This window comes from Grus americana, chromosome 3 (assembly GCF_028858705.1).
Source record: "Grus americana isolate bGruAme1 chromosome 3, bGruAme1.mat, whole genome shotgun sequence".
NCBI lineage: Eukaryota > Metazoa > Chordata > Aves > Gruiformes > Gruidae > Grus > Grus americana.
Genome location: NC_072854.1, coordinates 27,273,662 through 27,296,951, shown reverse-complemented (window position 1 = coordinate 27,296,951; position 23,290 = coordinate 27,273,662). Strand labels below are relative to the sequence as shown.

Below are 23,290 nucleotides of genomic sequence, written 5' to 3'. Positions count from 1 at the left end.
AAGCACTAAGCAAATACATAAATTCATGAGATTTACAGCCCATTGTGTTCATCAGAGAATGCTAACACGGCAGAGAACAACTTTTTTCATACAACTACTTTGAGAAACCTACAGTACATCAATCCGCACCGAATACCTGTACAAATATATTTTTGTTACACAAGAAAAAGAAAGGATTCCTAACTGCAGTCAGACCTTGAGTGCATATAGTAGCTAGTTTCTTAAATTAAACTAATTCAGTTTCTACAACCCTCCACTCACAGCTAACATATCATCAGCGAGGGATATGGAGTGCTAAGCTATAAGATGCCAGGAGCTGTGGATGGGGAGCTGGGTTTGAAGGATACACACAAAAAGGCCTCAGGATCATTAACTTCTCAAATCTTAGGAATGAGCACTTTCTCTCTTCTTTCTTTCTTTCTTTCTTTCTTTCTTTCTTTCTTTCTTTCTTTCTTTCTTTCTTTCTTTCTTTCTTTCTTTCTTTTCCACTGGATTTCAGATGTTGCTGTCTTAATTTTAACCTTACGTGAATTTCCTTGGCTGTGGTACAGTTTTAGTCCGTAAAATGCAGGCTTCTAATGAAAATATTGACACGGCCTTAACTGAAGTGACAGAAATAGTGCTATTATCTTGCCTTGAAAAGAGGGATGCTATTACAGAGATAAAACTTGTTAAATAACAAATAGAGCCCATGTCTTTAATTGTGGAATTGGATCAATATTGGATCAAAAAAGAGAAAACATTTGTGAAGTTTTTTTGAATGGGAATCCAAAGTCAGTAAAACAGCATTTTTCACTCTTTTACATAAAATTTAAAGCAAACTAGATCAAGCGGGTCTCACATAATCACCCAAAGTAAACCTCACTGCCGTCTTGAAATCCTAAGTTTTTTTTACTTAACAAAATTTTCATCCCCCAATCAGTGAGTTGAACTAATTTGTTGTGACCGAGGTACGCAATCAGGCATTAGAAATAACTATTAATGATGAAATAATTTTCTATTATCAAATTAAATATTAAGACAGCTTTTTGCAAAATAGGTTTCTTTATTTCTAGAGTAAAAGGATTTTACCCACAGGATGACATTCCCTTAAAATCCTCTCCCAATCCTTACAATTCATTAAGCAGTTTTAACCAGTTTTTGTGCAATGACAGAGCAGGTTGTTAAGAATTGTTTTTGATTTTGAGCAAGAAATATTCTCCATATTCCTTTTTGGAATTATACTACAATTGTTGTTTTATATTGAAATATTTTATATTTCCTTTGAAATCTCTCATGTTACACGAATCTTATGAACTATATAGCTCTACCTCAAAATAGGTTTGTGTGTGATCTATAAATATCATCTAACAAAATAATGTTTTTATAACTGTCAATTAATTTTTTTGCCAAAGTTAACACTTTAAATCCAAGTAAATTATTGTATCTACCCAGCCAAAAAAATGTCAAGCTCTCCATTAACTGGGGTATAAAACTGTCTGACTTTCCTTGCCGACAGATTTGAAAGAAATTGCAGATAACTGAAGAGAAACTGATTTAGCAGATGGTTAGACGTGCATGTTGAAAAGCTATATATATGTATAGATATATATAAAAATATATATTATTACTAATATTTTTCCCATTGGGAAGAACGGCTGACCCAGTTCCGCTTCTTCTTTAGAAAGTGCTCCTTTCCAGACTAAACACAGACTTTGGGTGGGGTTGTGGGGATTGTATGTATTGTACAGTACATATTTTCCCAGGAAAACACAATCTCGGAGTGACTCTGGCTAGCCATGAAAGAGAAAGAGGGAGGCTTGTGGAGATGCCTCCGTGCGGAGGGTATTGGAGGAGGAATCCGCCTGCCATGGGCTGGACAGAGAGCCTCTTGGTTCTCTTCCTAAACCCAGGGTTGTTTGCTTAGATAACAGGACAACTTTGGCACATACGTGACCTCCCACCCTTATTGCTCCTGTTATTATTTTCTGTGAATGTTGAATTATGCAAAGAATTTTACCATGGCTACCTGCCTACTTACTGCCTGAGTTATGGAGGTAATTATGACACGGGCAGTTCCTTTTTCTCCTCTTTTTAGCCACGGTGGTTCCTTTCGGCTTGCTTTCATAGGCCCACAAACTAATAGAGTTTTGCAGAAAGCTGATTGATTACAGTCTGATCATTCTAGGTGTCGTCTGGTGTTTCCACATAGCTGAGAATGAACAGTTTATGAAGTGCCAATTGCAGCCTCCAGCTAAAGAAAGGCTCCCCAGGGCTTCAGGAGAGCTCTGGCTGCTACCAGACTTTATAATTATTTCCCACACTTTTCCCCATCCTCTCCTCCTTGTCCTTTCCCTTGTCTCTAACCCCCGCTGTCTAGGCAGGGTCACTGAACTTTAATTTTATGTCAGTGGCATTTGGCTGCAGAAGGGATTAAAGGCCGAGAAGCGGTGAGACTAGGCGACAGCACGGGAGATGGAGAGGGAAGGAATGAGAGCAGGCGTGAGAGAAAAATGGCAAATCACGGACCAAGCCTTACAGGGAGGACAGCCTTCTTCTTCTCAGTAGGCAGCGGCCAACGTGTGGGGCTGGACACAGACCTGCTGGGCATGGGAAAGGTTCGCAACAGAGAAACAGCCTCTGCAGGAACTGGTATTACTGGCAGAGTTAGTCCTGCTCCTCCGTGCCTCTCGTGAAGTGTGATGTTGCAGCACTGAAAGCGTTTCCCACGCCAGTAGAGTTACAAAAGTGGAGGACAGATCATCATGGTAGGGAGAAGAAGGCGAATACAGACAGAGAAAGGGCAAGCCTGAGAGAAAAGGAGGGAGAACATGATAAACATAGATAACGTGCAAATGAAAGATAAAATTTATCCAGGTATAAGTTTATTCTAGTGAGCCTTGCAGGTGAAGGGAGCAGTTTCCTTCTCAGTCCCTCGTGGCAGAGTGACTACCTCAACCTCACCAGCCACTTGGCTCCCCGGGCAAAATTTTTCATCCTTGCAAAATAAAATGCAGCTCCCCCCACCCTTCAGTATGTGTGTGCAGGGAGTACACAGACGGGCTACTAACATTTGCAGCCATAAATAACATAGAAGCTAGCTTTTAAAAACCGCAGGTTAAAGGATGAGGGCTGCCATGACGCACACAGAGAGGTTGAGATCAGAGGAGCAGCTAAAAGGGGTCGGGAGAAACAATGAATCCCCTTGTTCTGAGTTATATTTATGAGTGCTCCATTGCACCTAAAGTTCGTATTTTATTGGCTAGGCCATGGGGTTTCCCCATTTGCTCATCTCTTAAAATAACACCCCTGGTTAAAATTTCCTATAAAACACAGAAATGCTACAGCAGGCAGAACTTGTCAACCCTGACAACTACATTATTTAAGTTTGTGGGTGGGGTACGCCAAGCAGGAGCTGGTTTGTGTTTTGCACTGAATTATGAATTTGTTTCTATACAAAAAATGACTGTAAAACAAGTAGAAAAGGAGAGGTTCTACGGCTCACCTCTCCTCTCAGAAACTTCCCACTATTACTGAGAGATGCTCCAAAAGGTGAATCTAAATGTTTAGTTCCAAACTCTGTTTGAGCAACTGCTGTGGTGCAGTAGATTGAGAACTTGGCTTTATCGACCGCTATTATACAACTCAATGACACGTGTGGTACCTTGCCATAATGTGGCTTTACTTTTTTTCCTACTGTCATTCAGGGCAAACTGAGACAACAATTACTAATGAGTCAGAGCCTACAAAACTAATCAGGACAACTAGTGATGGTACTTGATCTATATCCATAGCTGACAACCAGTGGCTTTGCAGAAGCAAAATTCCACCCAACTCTCTTTTTGGAGGAGAATCAGGAGGAGGTAGGAATTTGAATAGCTGAAATTTCTGTTAGGTTTATCTGACTTAGCAATATTACCCATCCATACCCCATGAGAACCTAAGGGTCTTTGCCAACCTCAATGATTCTGCGATTTTATCCCTTTGTAGACTGTGTCTATCAAGTGAAATTATTGTTGTTCTAATTCTCATGTATTTGACTGTAGTGAAATTAATGAAACTATATTTATATTATCTGGAAAAGCTGTACCCATAATCCAGAGTAATTATTATAAATTAATAACAATTTGTCTAGGCATAGTATTTTAAAACATCCCTTTTTGAAAAGTGAGGGGGAAATATAGGTGGGGTATTCAACTATAAGGTACTGCAAAATAATTTCAAAAAGGTACTGTGTTGGACTTCTATGATATGGATAGCATCAGTTTTGGAGGTAGAGGTGTTAAATTCTGTCCTGGCAAACCTAGACTACAGAAGAGGAAAGAGCAGGGACGTTGAATGATTGGTGAGTCTGATTTTGGAGCAGCGGGCAGATGGCACCTGGTGGCACCTGGCCTGGAGCCGTGGTATGGTTTGCAAAAACATTAGCTGGGAAATCAAACGAGTGGGTGAACAGTAGTGTGCATGATAAAGCCATGGGAGCAAGAGCAAGTCCAGCATACGACTCCATGACAGCTGTAGTCTTTGTGGTGATTTATGATGGCTGAGATCCAGCAGAAACATAGCTTTGGGAAGGTCGTTCCCAAGGTTACCTCAGGTGGGGTATCTGTCAATAACTACAAGTCATAACATGCTAGTGATCCCGAGGGTTAATCTGCTACTCCTGACCAGGTTATCTTGCTGCCTCACACACGAAACGTGTGCAAATGTTGTGCAGCGAGTCTGCCCTGGCCCCAGCCTAGCCTAAACCTGAAAGTCAGAGAGTGAAACGTCTGAGCAGCCAAATAGGAAAAACCTGAAGAACCTCAGTTAGAGAATGAAAACAGTGTGCCTCTGTTTTCCAATCCATAAAATAAGGATGGGTAAATACTTCTGTGTTCATTTTCACTTCTGTGCACTCCCGTTCTTTGACCTTGCGGAGTACTGGAATAGCTTTTTTCTTGAGAAGCCTCTTTTTACTCTGGCCATGCGCTCTATAAAATACCTCGCTCCTAAGAGCCTTGCAACACCTTGCGTTTCCTCATGGTGGTCTCAAGCGTTATTTTAGAAAGGGCTAAAAAAAGGCCCTTCTGTAAGGGCAACAGGTCTATTTACTCTTAAAACAGACAGGTTTACAAAATAATGAAAAATAAAAAGAAACACTGGAATTGAAGCACCAAAACTGAGATTTGAGATCTGATGCAATGGAGAGACAACTTATGATTAGTTTATCTCTTGTTCTCAGAATATAGGCTTGTGCCTCCCTGAGGCATGTGTGCATGCGTATCAGTCTGTGTGTATGGCATTGCGTATGTCAGATAGAAAGCATGTAAATCTCTTCAGTTTTAGTCATTGGGATTTTTTCCCCCTTAAATCATAATATTCTTTCCCATCAATACTATGTGGCTTTAGCAGCCCTGACCTTTCAAGCTGCCTGTTTGGGCCGGTGTTTATCAGATGACCATTTGACCTCCTTGTTAATTGTACTTAATTACATCCTGTTGTAACATTTTGAAATAAGGAGAAGAGTTTATGGATCAGCTCCAAAGAGCCGAGGACTGAAACGGCAGCAGAATTCAGTGGTATGAGGTGCTGAGTAATCTCATAGTCAATAAGAGCTGTGCCTTGTCCAGTTGATTGCAAAATTGGATCCTTAAACCATTCCTTTTCCATTTAGGATCCTTGGTACTTCTGAGAATAAAATCACACGATTTTCTTTGTTCTGAGAAAGGCTTCTCCTCTCTGATTCTCAGCTTGGAGCTTGCTGCAAAGAGATGAAGGAAGGAGTGAGAGGCCTATCAACACTACTGCAAGGGCTGAAGTTCACATATGATGACACAAGAGAGACAAGCCTCTGTTGCCACAAGTGATGTCTCTGTGGTTTTCCAAAACTTCAGAGTTCCTTATGCTTCCCTAGAATTGCCAGTTCCCATGAGCTTTTGGGAGTTGTATGGTATTTGCTATGAGATTTTCTGTGTGTGGGTGATTTATGGACACATCTAAGGTTTCATTAAAGAGCAGCAATTATCTGTGGTTGCAGAAAAACAAAAATGAAAACAAATCAACATCCAGAAACAGACACAGTTCTTGAAAATAGGCTCTCTAAAGGCTCAGAAAGCAACTTCAAACATTTCTTATTTTATAATGCTTTTCATATAGCTAATGGCTTTTGAAACACCTGGGGTTGACCATACTGCTTTTCACAAGGTGAAAGAATACAGCTTCAATTTTATTTTATTAAAACACTGATAATTAGACTTAGACATAATTATGGCATTATTGTAAATGGTTTGGCATCCAGCATGAGTCATATTCTAGATAAAAAAGACAAATTACTTGGTGCTATGCTGTGAGATTCTAGGCTGACACAGTACTGCCCATGATTACCACCATGAAGTGAACAGTATTGCTGTGAAAGCTAAAAATCTGTACCAAGTCTTTCAGGTAGCAAAGGCTCAACCTACAGTTCAGCTACACACAATGGTATTTACATAGTTAAATGGTTTTTATAAGTTGATTTAACTTACAAGCTTATAGGGTTAAAAATGAAACACAGAATTTGCTGAATATCATAGTAAGGTATTTAAAAGATCATGATGTTTAAGTTCTCTTCCGTGTCAAGCAATAGTGGGTATAACTGAAATCATACAATTAAATATGATGACTTTCAGGGAGAGGGGGTTTATTTTTCAGAGTTCTGAGAGGTATGTGTAATGTGACACAATATAGTATTGTTTATCAAAGTAGTTTTAAATCAGGTATCATTTCAGAATGAAATTCTTTCTTATATTTGATTCCTTGGTGTGCTCCTTTATTAATGTCATCTTATAGCTATTGAGATGAGTATCTATTTTAACAACATGTGTTTTCAAAAAGTAATATTTTTTCATGACTTCTGAAACTATTGCATTAATAATCATGTTTACTGATGATGTATATCATAATGAGATCACATTTACAAGGAGATGAATTTTTATATATATATGTATAAATTTTAACTTAACTAAATATATTGTAAATAATAACATTTTATAAAATTTATATACTTACATATATATATAAAAAAATGGAAAATCCAGAGACAGTTTCTGCTATAGAGTGAATACCAAGTAGATTGAGTTCATGTTACAATTCACTGGATCAGAATGGAGGGAGTAATATCATTAAGATTAACAATATATTGCTCCATTTCAGTTTCCCAGCAGTTGTGGTTTACTTTCTACATATTTGTATGTACTCCTTAGAAATGGAAAAATACAAAGGATGTGCTTACTAGCATGTGTGTGTGTACAGGAGAGACCTAATGTAAAAGGGGCGCGTCACAAGAGTTGAATCAATGAAACAGGCACACGCGTGAACTGAAAACTTGGCTACATGGGCACAGCTCCCAGATAAGTTATGACCTGTTCATCCTGTGTTTACATTGCCATCTGCTGCTGTACAGGAATGAATCTTCTTTTATTAACCGTATATCACTTTGGGTCAATGAGATTTACTGTGGACTCCATTAAACCATTCTGCTCCATCTTGTCCTCAGTCGAGGAGTGTGCTCTCATCAAAACACAAATGAAAGCAAGCCCCCAAAAGAAAAGACTGTGATGCTTCCAGTTTTGGGGATGGGCAACAGATGGTTCTCAATTACTTGAAAAAGAAAACCAGGCCTATCACCAAAGTTCAGGACAGTAGTCACTTCTAGCCCTAGTAGAAACAAAGGTTTAGCACAAATGTCTGCAAAGGCAAAGGCTGATCGGATGCTGTAAAATGCATGCCAAATATTCTCAATGGTGTTGTATCAAAAAGATTGCATTTGACATGAAAGCACTATTTTAGTGGTCAGGTACCCAATCCCAGCTCACTCTTACTCTCTGCTCAGAAAGACACACAAATTTTGTCCGAGACACTACTACTACTACTGAGACACTACTACTACTACTACTACTGAGACACTCTACTATTAGGAGTGGAGAGAAGCCAGTATTATATAATATGAGCTTCAGGAGATCATCTTTGCTGTTCCAGAGATGTGTTACACCTATAGATATACCTCCACAATCGGCCTGGGTATTGTGTCTGTAAGTAACTTGGCAAGGAGTATGAGCAATGCAGCCCCATGTGGAACGACAGTGAAAACGCAGGAATAATACAACTATGTCCATGGTTCTGGGCAACCAGCCCTACGTGGCCCTGCTTGAACAGGGGCATTGGAGCAGATGACCTCCTGAGGTCCCTTCCAACCTCAGCCATTCTGTGACTCTGTGACAGAGTGGTTACAGAGAAGGAGGATCTTACTCCTGCCTTATGTATTGACATCAGTCATTCCTACTTTTTTTTCTGGAGTGGAGTGATGATCTTGCTCAGACAATTGTTGGATGAACAGTTCTGTGTGCTCAAAGTGTTAGGCTTTTTCTTTCTACTTTGGAAATTATTTTCTTGCTTTTTATGTCCTTTTGAGACTCCTGTGTCTCTCTCCCTAATTCTGTCCAAAGTAACCTACTGTGAAGGATCACCACCTATTGTCATGTTACCTGGAGCTAATCTGAGCTCTTTCATGGCACAAATATTTTTTTGTGAAGACTGCTTTTCCTTTTCTCTGGCAGTGCAGGTGTCATGCTGGATGGCCAACCCAGAGATCTTTTAATTCGCTAACAGTCAGTGAGTTTCTGCCCTGAAAGAGGATTGAAATGTTCATTAACTTTGGTAAGATTTCAGTTTCCTTCAGGGAAAAAAAAAAAAAGTCCAGATGTTTTTTCCTTCTTGTTGAGGGCACATATTCTGTATGGGGGTTTATATGTGGGTGAAATAATCTCTCTTTGCGGGAATAAATCATGATCAGATTAGACTACCAGAGCTGCAGAGGAGAGGGTGCGGTTTGAATCAGTATAACAAGCTGTTAAAATCACAGCCAGCTCCCAAACTGGCTGTTAAAACCTGCTGTCTGAAAGTGCCACTCCTCATCACTGCTACCCAGTCTCCTGGCTACTCTTCCTCCTCATCTTCCTCCTGTTTGCCCCCGGGGTGTAATGTCTGGGAGGGCCCGTCCCTGCTGTGCTTTTGGCCCCATAACTTGGTTTCTCAGCACCACTGCTTAGGCTCTCCTAGGTGGGTCCTTGGTGATGGCCAAGAGCGAGCATGCACAGGGCGAACCTTCAAAATGAGAGCTAACAATTTATATAAGATGAAATTCCAATCTCTTTACATTTTTAATTTTTAAGGTGATGACTCAGTACAGCGATTAGTCCAGTATACACTTGTGCACACAAAGTATAAATCTGAGGAACTCTGAAGTCATTAGAGCCACGCTGAGATACCAGCTAAGCACATGGCCTGTGATCAGCTATTTTTTGCAAATGTATGTAATATCCGATATATTATATAGCATATAAAAAGAATTTTTAATTTATTATATGTAATAAAGCATTTTTCTACTCTCTAAATGAGATGTTCTTGAGGGTTTCCTTCCTCATCGTTGTTGCAGCTGGACTGTTTTTTATGGAACGTTTGGTCAGTGTTAATGGGTACGGGTAATATTAAAATACTCAGTTGTGAGCTCAGGGTAATCAGGAAATAGAGCCTATCCAGTCATATACAGTTTGGCACGCAGACACAACTTCCATGGAAGCTTTTCCAACAAATTGCACAGTGGGAAATGGATGGAGTTTATTAGACGATGTACGTGAATGGTGAATGGTGGAGTGACTTGCCACCTCTGTGTGGAAGTGAGCAGAGGGTTAACATGAGCAGGAACTCAGGAGATGTGGGAAGATAGAATGGGCTTTAATGTTTAGCTTTTACTCCCCTGCCAGTTGCCCTATGATGATATATGCCCCTTCACCCTTCTCAGAAGTTATGTTCCATCTGTATACTTTTACAGTGTCAAAACAGTTATAACTTACACCTTTTTTCTGACCATTGGATCCCAAAGGTATAACTTTTGTTCCTATTCAGTTGCAGCTGAACCCAAGAGGAATCTTTTTTTCTGTCATTTGTTAACCCTGAGGTTGTGTTGATCTGACATCCTGACTTTCACACACAGCCAGAAACCTGGGAATAATTGTTGGTTTTCTTTGTGACAATCTGTGATTAGAGAAAACCAAAATCAAATATGAGAAAAAATGGAAGTCTCTTGATAGATGGTGTCAAAATGTACTGGCTTTGCCAAAGCCCAGGCAAAATAGACATCACTGAAAATGCAGACAAAATTAACAACCTCAGGCATGGTAATGTAAGGATTAGCTAATTTATCTATGTATTAGCTCAGAACTACATAATACAGCGATCTTTTCTCTGATCTGTTCTATTATTTCAAGTAACTATTTATCACTGATGAAAATGAACACAACCAAAACCCTAGTGGATACGCATTTTTAAATAGGTATGTGTGATTGGAGTGCCTTTGTAATACTGTGTGACTTACAACAATGAAGAAATCAGAGGATCTATACTTGCTGCATTCAAAATAGCAAACTGCACATGATTTTTTCTTTATTGCCTCCTCCCAGCCTCTTGGTTGTGATGTTTCTCTCTTTTGGCACGCATTACTAACTGACAGCACAAAATAGGTCCAGATATGACCTGTTACCATTAAATCTAGAAGCTGTGACCAGTTGGACTTTCAACTTTAAAATTTATGGAAGAAGATTCAGGTGATATTCACTCTACCACCGTTAGTAGAATTAAAAAGCACATACGTGCACTGTATCTTCTGTTGTGCTTCATGCTACAGCTAAACAACTGGAGTGAAAGTTTTGCATTCGGGAGGCTGAAGGATACAGTGCATTATACTGTTGAAACCAGAAGAAAAAATAGATTTTGAGGAATCACTTTGTCAGCTACCTTTTATATTTGTATCATGATAATACTCAGACTCTTTCATAATTCTGTTCACTTCCAAACCTCGGTCTCTTTATTCTGGTTACTGACTCCTTCCTACTCCTGCATTGGCCAGGATCAAACCAGCATAAGAAAAGCAGGTGTTGCTTTTCCACTTATTCTATATCAACAAGTGAAAGCCTTCCAGCATTTAATTATTATTGGAGCAGCTGCAGTGTAGCACTTGTTTTGACTTGTTGAGCGAATGCATTTGACTTGGAAGATGCAGGGAAGAGTAAATTGAGTGAATAACATATGTTTACCAATGAATTTTCCAACAAAATATTTGCTATTGAAAACCAGCAATTTCATGAAAACATCTTCTTTATCCCATATTTTAGTGTGAAGCAACAAGAAGGCATGATAGGTAATCTCATGGTGTACAGAACACCTGGGACACACATTATGCGTGAGAAAACCAAGCACAATTATGCCTCTTTGGTCGAGACATTTCTCTTGGTCTGTGCTTATAAAAGTTGCTGGCAGGCACTGTTATACAGTTCCTGGGAATTCTTTCCTGCTCGGGGTGAATGCTGAAAGCTTTTAATTACTACCTGAGCTCTAATTCTTAAAATAATTAATGAAAAAAAAAATCCTTTTACATATTCACTTATATTCCACCATGTTTTTGTAACTTCCATTATTTGCCTAGTTGTTGCCTACCACTTACTAAAGTTGAATGTATTGCATGTACATTTTGAGGAATTAGAAAGTAGAAATCATATAATTTCAAAGTCTGACTTAATAATAATTTAGTGTTGCAAACAATTCCGACTTTTTCAAATGTGTATTTTCTTAATTGGTAATAGATAGATAATGGAAAAGAAATAATAGAACATTGCTTTCCTGGTCATTCTCAAAAGATGTAATACTAGATGCTTGGGTAAAATACATGAATATTCTAACTTATTTTTGTATAAAATATGGGATATTGAAATAAATTTCTTCTATGAGGGATTAAGAAAGAAAACCAATATCTGCTTGAAAAAAGTCCAGGCAATGTATTATTTTTATTTTTTTATTTATAGTTTTCTTTTTCATTCTTGCTCTACATTCTGCTGCAGTCACTGAAGGTTTTTTCATTGACTTTATCTTGACTTGAATTACTTTGCAGTTCATGCAGTTCAGTAATTCTGTGCAATTATGGAAGGGATATTCTGCCATTAAAAGTCTGGATTCAATAAACAATAGATGATTTTTCATTTATTGAAACTGCCACTAACTGCCCAGTATTTCATCAAACAATTTCAAACTGTCCCTAATTTAGTTAAGCAAAATAGCCAAATGTTGCTCATTGATGTCAGTAACTGACTGAAAATAAAGAATTTAGTGAAATAACTCTAAATTTACAGCAGTGTAACTTGCTTCAGAACATGACCTATCAAGCTTTCTGCTTTGTGTTTTAATAAGAAAGTATATTTTATGTAAAAGCAATTTACATCATTCTTTCAAAACCACATCTGTAAATCTATAATTACTTTAAATACGACCAATCTAATAATAATAAATACAGAGTAACTCAAATATACAGTGCTGCAATAAAGCAGTTCTTAAGAAACAGAACTGTTGCAAGGGAAGAAAAAAGTATAGTTTCTGGAGACTTACCCTCCCTAATTAAGCAAAATTCTCACTGATTACGGAAATAGTTTCACCTCAGTTGGAAGGGGATCAGAATCTGGATTAAGATTCTGAAAATGAGTTTCGTGTTTAAGCTAGAATATGTGTGGAACGTAATTTTGGGGACACCTATTTTCAGCCCCTGCCTACATTTTTGACTTAAGGGATCCTTATATGCCTGCCCTCGGGCTTTGAGTATGGGCTGATCTATTTTGACCAGAGTCGAATTCCCAAAAGATCTCAGCTGAGAAGGTCAATTTTGAACATCCCCAAGACATGTGGACAGACACGACTGAAGCCTGTGCAATGTTATTTTCCCACCTCGGCTAGGGGAGAGAGATGGGGAGGGAAATGAAGGGTTATTAAGCCTAAATCACCCACTTTCCCTAACTACTGGCTACAGAATACACATGGGTGCACTAGCCCGCCCTCCCTCTGCAGACCAAAAAGGGTAAAAAGAAATGCAGAAGACTCGGTACTAAAAGAACAAGCAACCCAGAGAAGCTGTGGAGTCCCCCTCCCTGGAAGTGTTCAAGGCCAAGTTGGATGGGGCTTTGGGCAACGTGGTGTAGTGGAGGGTGTCCCTGCCCATGGCAGGGGGGTTGGAACTAGATGATCTCTGAGGTCCCTTCCAACCCAAACCATTCTATGATTCTATGTTTCTATAAGTGGGTGTTTGACTCTGGAGCTTTGTAGTTAAAACTTTCAGCTGAATGATTATGTAGTAAACACCTAATAGCAAATAAATAAAAAAATCAGCTGTGGGAACAAAAACTTCTCATTTTGACCCCCAACCCCTGCATTTCTTCTGTGCAGTGGCCCAGGATGTCCCACCGCCGGGCTACTCAGCATCCTGGCAGTTAGGATATGGCCATCGAGAGCAGCTGATGAGGACTGAAGTGTCCTTTGACTGAGCAAGGGCTGTTTCTTAGTCCTGTTCTCTGGAGCTGCAGATGACTAGAGGGGAAATGTAGATAAAGTCCTCTGTTGTTCTTACTGGTTGGTGCAAGACAGTTGACTCTTAACAAACAGAAGTGTCTCTCCACGGACTGTATCAGGCAGCCATCTCTGGTGTCCGAAACAATCCTTTCAGGACAGGTGACCGTTTCTATCAATTGCAATGTCTAACTCCAAATAGATTTCCTGAGCCCAGATCAGGATTCTTACCATTCTACAAAACATATTAAACCGATTAAAGCCGTAGTGCTTAGACAAGTATTTACATTGCCTGCTTTTGTTTGTTTGTGGTTTTGTTTTGGTTTGTTTTTTTAATAATCACTTTGGGGGACTACTTTTCATCACATTTGGACTTTAAAAATCCACTTGATTTAAAACCTTTCTTAGAAGACTGTAGTCCTCATTCAAAGGGCAATGGGCAGAATGAAAGGGCTGCCATTTACTTCAACAAACTTTGAATAAGATTTTGCATTTTTAGGACTTCCAGGGTAAAAAGATGAAAGATAAGCTTAATTTAAGTTTCTAAAATTACTGTTCATTTTCTAGAGGGTAAAAGCCTGAATAAAGTTACAAAGCTTTAAAATGCATTTTTTAAAATCTGTTATCTGGTCTCCTCAGCTGAGAATGATGTTCTGATGAATGTGCTTCTTAACTTCTCTCTGATGCACTTCATTAAAATATTTACACCTAGCATAGCTGGGGGTTTTTGGTCTACTTTTTAATCTTTCATTTTGCTCTAGGATCACATCTTTTCTCCTATCCACATGCCCTGCAAAACGTTTGTTGCCTTATTTTGTAAAAAGGGAGTCACTTTAAATAGCCTAACTGTGGAAGAGAGAATGTGGGTCTAGAATTTGAATGTTGGAGAGAAGAGCAAGAATGAGGTAAACAGCTATTTGATGTCTGTCTTTTCACAGTAGCACAATAGCTAATTCCTAGGGCCTCTGACCTTTTAGTGTCCTGTAACAGAGTACTTGCATTAATCTGTTGCTTATCTGTCACCTACCACATTTGATATTTCCAGCCTCTGCTTTCAATTATCAGTCATTAGAGGCAGCACTGAGTAATTTCAGGAGAAAACGCCCGAAACCTTTGACCTGTTTTTGTCAGATAACCACAAGTGTTCCCTGTAGATAAACTATCATTTCATTATATTCAAGATGTAAACGAGTGTCGTTTGTAGTGTATCGGCTTACTGTAACCTTTATCACCTTGAAGTGATTAAAACTGACTGGTTTACTTAGTGCTTATACAAAGAATTCAGAGTCAAACAGTGAAATTCAGTGAGATTAGTCTAAATGGCCCCTTATACTTACGCCTGGTCTGTAAGACCCTCCGTTTTCCTTTGGCATGTGTATTTAGTAGTTAAACAGTGACATTAAGTTGATTAGCGAGGCTTCACTATTTGCAAATCCAGTTGGGATCCTGGGATCTTGGATGGTAAAATCAGCTTATTCCAACATATCTTTGGTTTGTTCCCCGGGTTGCCAAAGAGCTTTCACTTTCCCTACATGTCACCACATACCAACCTCTTCAGGAAAAGCAAAGCACATGTCAGTGGGGAGCTAATCACTAATGAAAGAGCACGTCTAATAGTCCCTCATGCACTATGACCTAAACTCATTGCTAGCACTTTTTACGTTTTTTAAGCTCAGTCAACAGTTAATCAGACATTTATAGCTGAATTGGTAAAATACCGATTGCTTATTATACTGTCCATCCATATACATGCTTTTTATTTTTTTCCAGAAGACAAATACTTTTGGTAATGAAAATTAGCGCACGATATTTTCTCTTGGTGTAAAAGATGACCCCTTTTCCAAAATATTTTTTTGGTGTAAATTTGTCTTCATTCTGCTTAGAGTTGGGCTTAGTGTTAATACAGTATGAATATTTCATCAGTTTGCCACATGGGTGGAAAATATCATTCTTTCCCATCTTACACACAGGTGTTTGTGATATTCCCCTGAGCCATGATTTGTCTGATGTAACCACAGTGCTGAATATATTAGTTTCAGGTGGTATAAAAATAACATTTTTAAAAGTTGATGCTAAGAATCTTGATCAATGAGAGCAAATGAAGCATTTTGTCATAATCAGCATTGACCCTAATATTCTAGTTATTTTTACTTAGAAAAATTTTATTCCTCCGATGGTTAAAAAAGGACTTCCTGATTTTCTGGTCAACTGGTTTTTAGATGCTGTGATCGGTTCCACAGAGATGCATTTTGGCAGATGAACTGAGCAGAGCTGGAATGACATGAGAACGCTCTGGAAGAACTGAATACTTAAAAATCTTAACCTGTGTTTTTTGGGCTGCCGGTGTTGAAAAGCTCTCGCATGTGAAATAAAAATATTTGAGACATGGTGCCCCCTGCACTTCATCCCATTTCAGCGGGACAAAGGACCTGAGAGATACCCTACTGAGCGTTCACGGTCTTCTCAGACAAGGCATTTATCAGATGCAGAAGGGATCAAGAATTGTGTATTATTTTCAGTATGAAAATACTCAATATCATTAAATAACATTTCGCTTTTATAACTTGGCTATCATTCTAACCATTAGTCATTATTGCAACATCACCATCCCTGCTTTTTTACAGTCTACTATATAAAGCAAGATCTTAACTTGTCTAAATTTGTAAAAATTGTTTTTATATTTTGTATATTGGCTGACAGAAGTTTGCAGTTTGAGATTCGGGCTTCACTGCGGAGAGTGGGACCTCCCTGGACTCAGGGTTTTTCACGGCGTTCAGTGCCTGTTTGCTACGACCCTTCATTTCTGCAGGCTGCTGCTGCTCCCGAGCCCTGGCCTGCCCGTAAATGCTGTCTCAGCCCAGGGAAATTTTGAACTTGTGTCCCTTGCAGATGGCAGCGCTGTCTCTTCCTCGGGTATACATGGAAACACAGATAAGTACTATCTGTGTGAGCTGTAATAATTAATTTTGGGCCCGTCAGGAAGTGGCTATCGGTATTCTTTCAGCAGTTGTGAGTGGTCCTGAGAGAACCCCGGCGATAGCATCGCCGGGTATTGTAGAGGTTTCTGTCCAAACTGTAACATGCAGGGAGAGAACTGCCGTTTCCAAACTCATGTTACTAATTAGAAGGTACTTGTAAGAAACTAGACAAAAGGAAACCTCAAACCCAGATAAAAATGAGACAGGCCAGGAGTACTGGCATTTAAACCTTTTATTCAGTGTCTAATTCTGCAATGCTTACTCATAGTGAGTAGTGCCTAGTTACCCACGCATGCTGCTAAATACTTGTTGAATAAATACCAACCAGAGATATCAGAAAGGGTTGCTACATTAAGTCTGCCTTTAATATATTTCTCATTTGAAGGTTATTGACGTATCTGTTTCATGTCAGCTTCAAAATGTTCAGTTATAACCTTAGAAACTTGCAGCAGACTCTTTGCCCTAGAAAAAATCCTCCCCTGTTCAGTGCATTTGCATATGCTAATCTCTGCCAAGTTCTCTCTGAAATGAAAGGCTTTACATGGACATTAAAAAAAAAAAAAAAGACCAACAAAGCTAACAAATCCCAAACCTCAAGTCAGATCTCTGTATATATCTCACAGTTTAGAGCCGAGCGGTGGAGCTGCTAAAGAGCCTGTATCCTGTTTCTCTTCAGTAGCAGCCCATTCATCTTCAGGTACAGAGCAGCCAGTTTACATGCTTCTGCCTCTTTTCTGCTTTACTTTTTTACATAGTGTACGATGGCAAACCCATCGAAGCTAAATACGCGCTCGAGCCAAGTAAACCTCACAGTTAGCAGACAATTTTCCTTTTGTCGGCCAGGAGAAAGTTCATTTTCACTGAAGATGAAGTGTTCTTCTAGCCTATATATTTTATTTTTGGTGGTTCTTAAGGCAACATAGATTTGTACATTTAAAAAAATATATGCTGATGAAAACAAGGATGGTTTACATTTTTGAGAGGGTGAAAGGGAAGTGCAGTGTAAGGGACTAGCTACGTGGCCACAGGTGACTTAAACAGTAACTACTGCTCTGAAAAGAATGTAAATACTTTTCCCTCAATAGATCTCACTTTAATACGTCTGTAACTGTACCCTTACATGGCAAGCCCAAAATGTGTGGTGTTTTTTTTTCTTTTTGTGCATTTCTATTTCGTAAGACCACATATACATTATAATAATACACATATGCAGGTTTATATATAAATATATATATTTATACACATAGAAACACATACACATTGTGTATGTAGACAAAATTGCTTGGGCGTACACACATACATGAGTGTATAAGTGTAAATATACACATATGTTGTAATAACATGCACATTTATTATTTATACATATGACAGTAATCTAAATATGCGCTTTTTCAGAACTGACGTTGTTCCTCCTTCAGATGTGAGGACTGTTAATACTAAAAGGCAGTAGAAGGGCAGGGATTATAGGAGGGAGCATTTAGAGAAGCTGGGTGCAGTCATAAATGTTTAGCTGGTTCTCCAAACCAAATCTCAGCTCTGAGTGTTTTACATCAGTAAAACAAAGCACCTGTCTCACGAGGCAGGTAGAACCTCTCCAGAAGTGAGAAGTTCTCTCTTCTCATGGAGCACAGCTTCTTCACAGGTCAGTGATATGTTGCACTCTGTGGCAGTGGAAACCATGGATCGTTTTCCTTTCCACATCCGTAATATGTGAAGTACCAATCCTGTAAGGTGGTCATCGGCCAGTACTGTGGCCTGTAGGTTTCCTTGCCACATCAAAACACATATTCCGTTGCCAAAGTGGCTCCTAACTCGGGGTCAGAACTGCAGCAGACAGTGGAATTCTAGCCCCAAACCAATTCTAAACTCAAATAAACTAAAATCCTCTGTTTATTCCCCCTTAAAGTTCTGTGCAATCCGGAATTACGCAATGATGAGGTTAACTTTTTTATTTTAAATTGTGTCAGTGCCAGAAGCAGTGGGAGCTGCACCTGCCCACCCACAGGAGGTTTGAGGGGACTTCTCACGCCAAGAGCGGTGCTCCCTTTGCTGCTGGGGTGCCAGATCCACTCGGCCCTGATTCATGGCTCCTTCTGACCACGGGCAAGATGACACTTACGCCATTAGAGTACAACATGTGTTAATTTATATGATGTAACTGCTTCTTAAATATATAGTAGTCACAGCGCACTTTAGCACCACTTCAGAATTTATTACGTTAAGTGGAAATGAGCAGCATTCCTCTCATCTGCTGGGTTATTAGTGGCAATTAGTGTTTTCCAAAGTCATCTATGGCTCTGACATTACTGCTGCTGCACTTAGGACTAAAGTGAAGTCCTAAATCCTTTCGCGGCTTTTAGTTTGTCCATTTTTCTAGTTACTTTACAGCATGCCTTCTTTCAGCTCTTTTTGATATTCTTTCCACTCCAGCTTCTGGAATTTGTATAAAAGCCACCGTGGTTTTTTTTCTTTTGAACTGAAGACACTGGGCCGGTGGAATTTCTTTTAACTGGGAAGTATGTCTGGGCTTGTGGTTTTATTATTTGCACAGTTTTATATTGTCCTGTTTGTTTACTCCCAAGCACAGGGAATGCTCCATTAATCATTGGAAATGGGCATTGGTTTCACCTCTTTAATTTGCATCCAACTCTCTTTCTCACAGTTGAAAGGGACAAGGACTTCTCCCACCAGCGAAGGCACTACAAAGAGTTTCGCTTTGACCTTACTCAGATCCCGCACGGAGAGGCAGTGACAGCAGCTGAATTCCGGATATACAAAGATCGAAGCAACAGCCGCTTTGAGAACGAAACCATACAGATTAGCATATATCAGATCATCAAGGAGTATCCAAACAGGTACCCTGTTGGCACGAACATATCACATGTCGAATAACGTCTCATGCTTCTGTCTTAAGTAGGGAGACAATAGCTGATCATAAGCGTACCCTCGGCGAGGCATCGTTGCTATCACTGTGGCTTGTGCAATATCAATTCCTAGGCAACGACAACAAATACTGAGCAAGAATAAAACTTATCTTCAATGCAATTTATTCCAAGTTTATGGAGGGTTACATGTCAAATCTCACAGAGATGTCCAATGAGTTTATGGAGAGTTACGTGTCCAGTCATGCACAGAGGGGGTGAGGGTCCGTGTTCTCAGTGAGCAAATGGTGGAGTCGTATGCGCAGTCTAAGCATTTGGATTTGGGAAACGCACCATTTGCTGACACTGAGGTACTTACTACCAGCCAAGATTCATTTAGCTCCTTAAAGGCAGATAGATTGTTCAACTGTGTTTACTTTCAAAGGAACATGGCTTTTTTGCATGTGTTTTAATGTTCTGCAGAATGTAATTAAAGGATAAAGTCATGCATTAACTTTAAGATGACATATACACACTTAACACATGCTGCTCACCATAACTGAAAATTAAAACAAATATGGTGTTACACATAAGCAAATCTCTGAATCTAGGTTTGTAGAGCTCTGCGTGTGACATATTTCCAAGACTCTGCAAGACCTGAGTAAATGACCAGATTTCACCAGGCAGAGTAATTAAATACTTGAAAATTCCCATTAAAAACTAGTAGGAATTCCAAGCTGAAAAAAGCCACATAAACCCAAAATTTGGGTTTAGAAATTAAATTAGTTTATGACTTTTCTCAGAAAAGTGGGGAAAAATAGTTTTGTTTTGAGATAAACAAAAACTCTTGCTCATCTTGGAACAGATCAACCATTTCTATCCTGGGCATGTTTAATACAAACGAAGAAAATGACAGCCTAAACTTGCAGAGTATTCTGGAGGAAAAAAATGCCCCATCACCAGTTAGCTCAAAGGCTGGGCTAGAGTTCAAATCTCTTTTCTGCCCACAGAAGCTTGAGCTTGTACCTTCCAGGTGAGATCTCTGAACATCAAGTTATAAAATCTTTATGACTATAAACAGGGAGTTATTTTATATCGAATGGAGCAGAACCAACAGGAGGGAAAGCACTCATCCTTCCAGAATACTTTCTGCTTTCTGAGTAAATTTGGGCAAGAACAAAACAGTGCAGGATTTTTTTTTACCTCTGTCTTCAGCTTGCAAAAATTCTTTTGACGTAGGTTCCAAAAGAAACTTCTTGGAAGAAGGAATGAAATGGGAAGGAACAAAACATACCTTTTTAAAGAGCACAAGTCAAGGCCAGGGTGATGAAAGCTCTTCACCTGCAAACTCAACAGATTTTATTTTAAGAACTAATGGGAAAAGTTAGTTTTTCTAATCCATTTGATGTTTTCTTCTCCCCACCCCCATATTTTCCCAGTACGTTGTTTCTCTTCTATTCGAGAGAAAGCAAAATCACACTTTAATATTATCAGACTTGTTAAAATTACAACTGTGTCTGTGAAACCATTAAAGAATGCTCTTGATTTCTTTCAATACATAAACATCAATTTATAAATGTTCCATATTTGCATTTATAAACATAAAAGCCCAATGTCCTCTAATGGAAACATGATGCTGGGAAGTGGGACATGCAACGATATACCACCCATTTGATTTCACCAGTGTAACTACAGAAACTTCAGATGTAGATTGTTTCCCTCCTGTTGTTGATTTTGCCAGTCTCTACTCATATATAGAGTATACAGAGGCAAATGCCTCAGTGAGACAGGATGGGAGAAGACAACAAGCTAGCTCTCTATTGTTCAAATTAGAAACAAGGAACCTTTTCCACCTTCCCACCTGCTTCTTGATACCTCCAGGCAGAAGAGTTCACGAGAATTCCCCCCCCCCGCCAATAAAGACACAGTTTTATTTTGGGTTCTAGACATCATTAGTGTTATTCTTGACTTTATCACCTCAGGTATCTCCTACATACGTACAAGAGATTTTAGGTGCAAAATTTTCATAAGCTGCAACTGCAGAAAGTGAGGGCAAGAGAACTGTAAGGGTGGTGAGACACTGGAACAGGTTACCCAGAAAAGCTGTGGATGCCTGGAAGTGTTCGAGGCCAGGTTGGATGGGGCTTTGGGCAACGCAATCTAGTGGAGGGTGTCCCTGCCCATGGCAGGGGGGTTGGAACTAGACGGTCTTTGAGGTTCCTTCCAACCCAAACCATTCTGTGATCATATGTCCCACACTCCTTACTAGTGCCATACCACAGCAAAACTGCTGGGTTTGACCCTGTTCCTCCACTTCTTTGCTTTGAACAGGAAATGTGGGTGTCTGACAGGGCTCTGCAATCCCAAACGCAGTCCTGCTATGCTTTCAGGCAAGGAGTGGTCAGGGTTTATGGTTTCTGAGTTGCAATTTAGGATTATATTGTAGTCTTGGACATTTTTCTGTCTCTGTGGCAGCATGGCCGCTGAAGTATGTGTATTGAATTTGCTCGGAGTCTGCTGAAATGACAGTCTTTGGGATTGAAATTTTCTATTTGTTCTAAGTAAGCGTGTAAAGCACAGCCCATGGCAAGGCAAACTTTCCTACGCAGCCCTGCCAATGTACTCCTACCCGGATCTTTTCTCATGACAAAAGTAATGTAGTCCAACAGGCCAAATCCTTGTTCATGATCTGGTGGCAGCTAGCCACTAATTTAACTAAACCCCGAGGATTCTTCCTGCATTAGGGAATCCTCAAGTGGCATTAAGATACTAAAGCAGCTTTCTGGAATGAGGCGAGAGGTGAAGCAGCGTTATGGGGATGGCCTATTTCATAGTAATTGTGATTTGATCTGGTCGAAAACTTTGCTGGGTTTCAAGGAACATATAGATGGTTTATTCCACCTTTACTTCCTTAAGCGACCCAGGAGATCTGGAGCTTCTTAGACATTCTGCCCGCAGCCTCTTTGCTGAAATTCTTGACTGTGGTAGCATTTCTGCTGTAGACAACTGGCCGTTTGGGACCAGACTGAGATCACTAAACTTAAACAGCCTCCATAAAGGTAAAGCCAATCAGCTGTATTCTGCCTGAATGTGTTCACTGTTGCATTTCAGGCTATTTACGACATAATGCCTTACTTTTTTATTATGTGTTGTGGGCTATTTTTTAAAGAGAAATATTTTTTAAAATTAGAGCCAAAATTTGCAGCTGTTTTTCATTTTAAGTGTGATTGTTTTTTTTCTTTTCACAGAATAAAGGAGAATTTTAAAATTGAAAATGTCATAAAATGTGATGAGAGGTTTGAGTGAATGACACCAGCTAATGGGGGAATCCTGATCCCGAAGCTCTCACTGCCTTCTCAGGGGTCAGGTTTTCACCCTATGTTTATATCAATTGTGAAAAAAGTTGGATTTTTTTCCCAAATACTTTGAATTTCTGTAGTAAATTGCTGTTATGTGGGCTAAATCATTAGCATTGGTTCATAGACATTTTCTCTATTCTACTATGTGTTCTCAAGAATCAGTTTTAGTTTTCTCTAGGTACCCACAACTAATTTTTGGTTCATTTGCTGAGTTAATGGGTAAGAATAATCTGCTGCTTTGAGTCTATTACCTTAGCCAGATCACTATGCTCGTAGGAAGGCAGGCAAGACGACTGATATATCAATGCCAAAGATGCTTAGGTGTGAGTTTCTGCTGCAGTACAAAATAATAAAGTCACACTGAGGAGAGATCTACAGGGAAAATTTGGCCTTTATAGGGATTTCTGGACTGTACCATTTGTAGCACCCTATTCTGATTTGGCATATGAGATATTGTGCATCCTCACTTTTGAAAACATTTCTTGTCAGTCCCAGTAAAGTTTGGAGCTGAAAGAATCCATATGGGAAAACAATTATGTATTCTAGGAGGAGACATGACAAATGCGAAATTATAGCACTGTGATATTGTAATATTTGGTATTCCAAACAATTCTAGTTTCCTATTAAATCTACTGAATGATACAAGAAATATTTCTAAATAAACATCTTAAAGACTGTCACATTCAGAATTAAACCTTTCATCTTCTGATAA

General features: G+C 39.3%; 1 protein-coding gene across 3 annotated transcripts in view; it reads left to right on the top strand.

The window, feature by feature from the left end:
* BMP5 (bone morphogenetic protein 5) overlaps window positions 1-23,290 on the top strand; it is a 56,755-nt gene that overhangs the window by 5,339 nt on the left and 28,126 nt on the right. For all 3 annotated transcript variants that reach the window (XM_054822502.1, XM_054822503.1, XM_054822505.1), the window contains exon 2: window positions 19,021-19,213. In XM_054822502.1, the coding sequence (XP_054678477.1) occupies window positions 19,021-19,213 (193 nt within the window). The remainder of the gene's footprint in view (window positions 1-19,020; window positions 19,214-23,290) is intronic.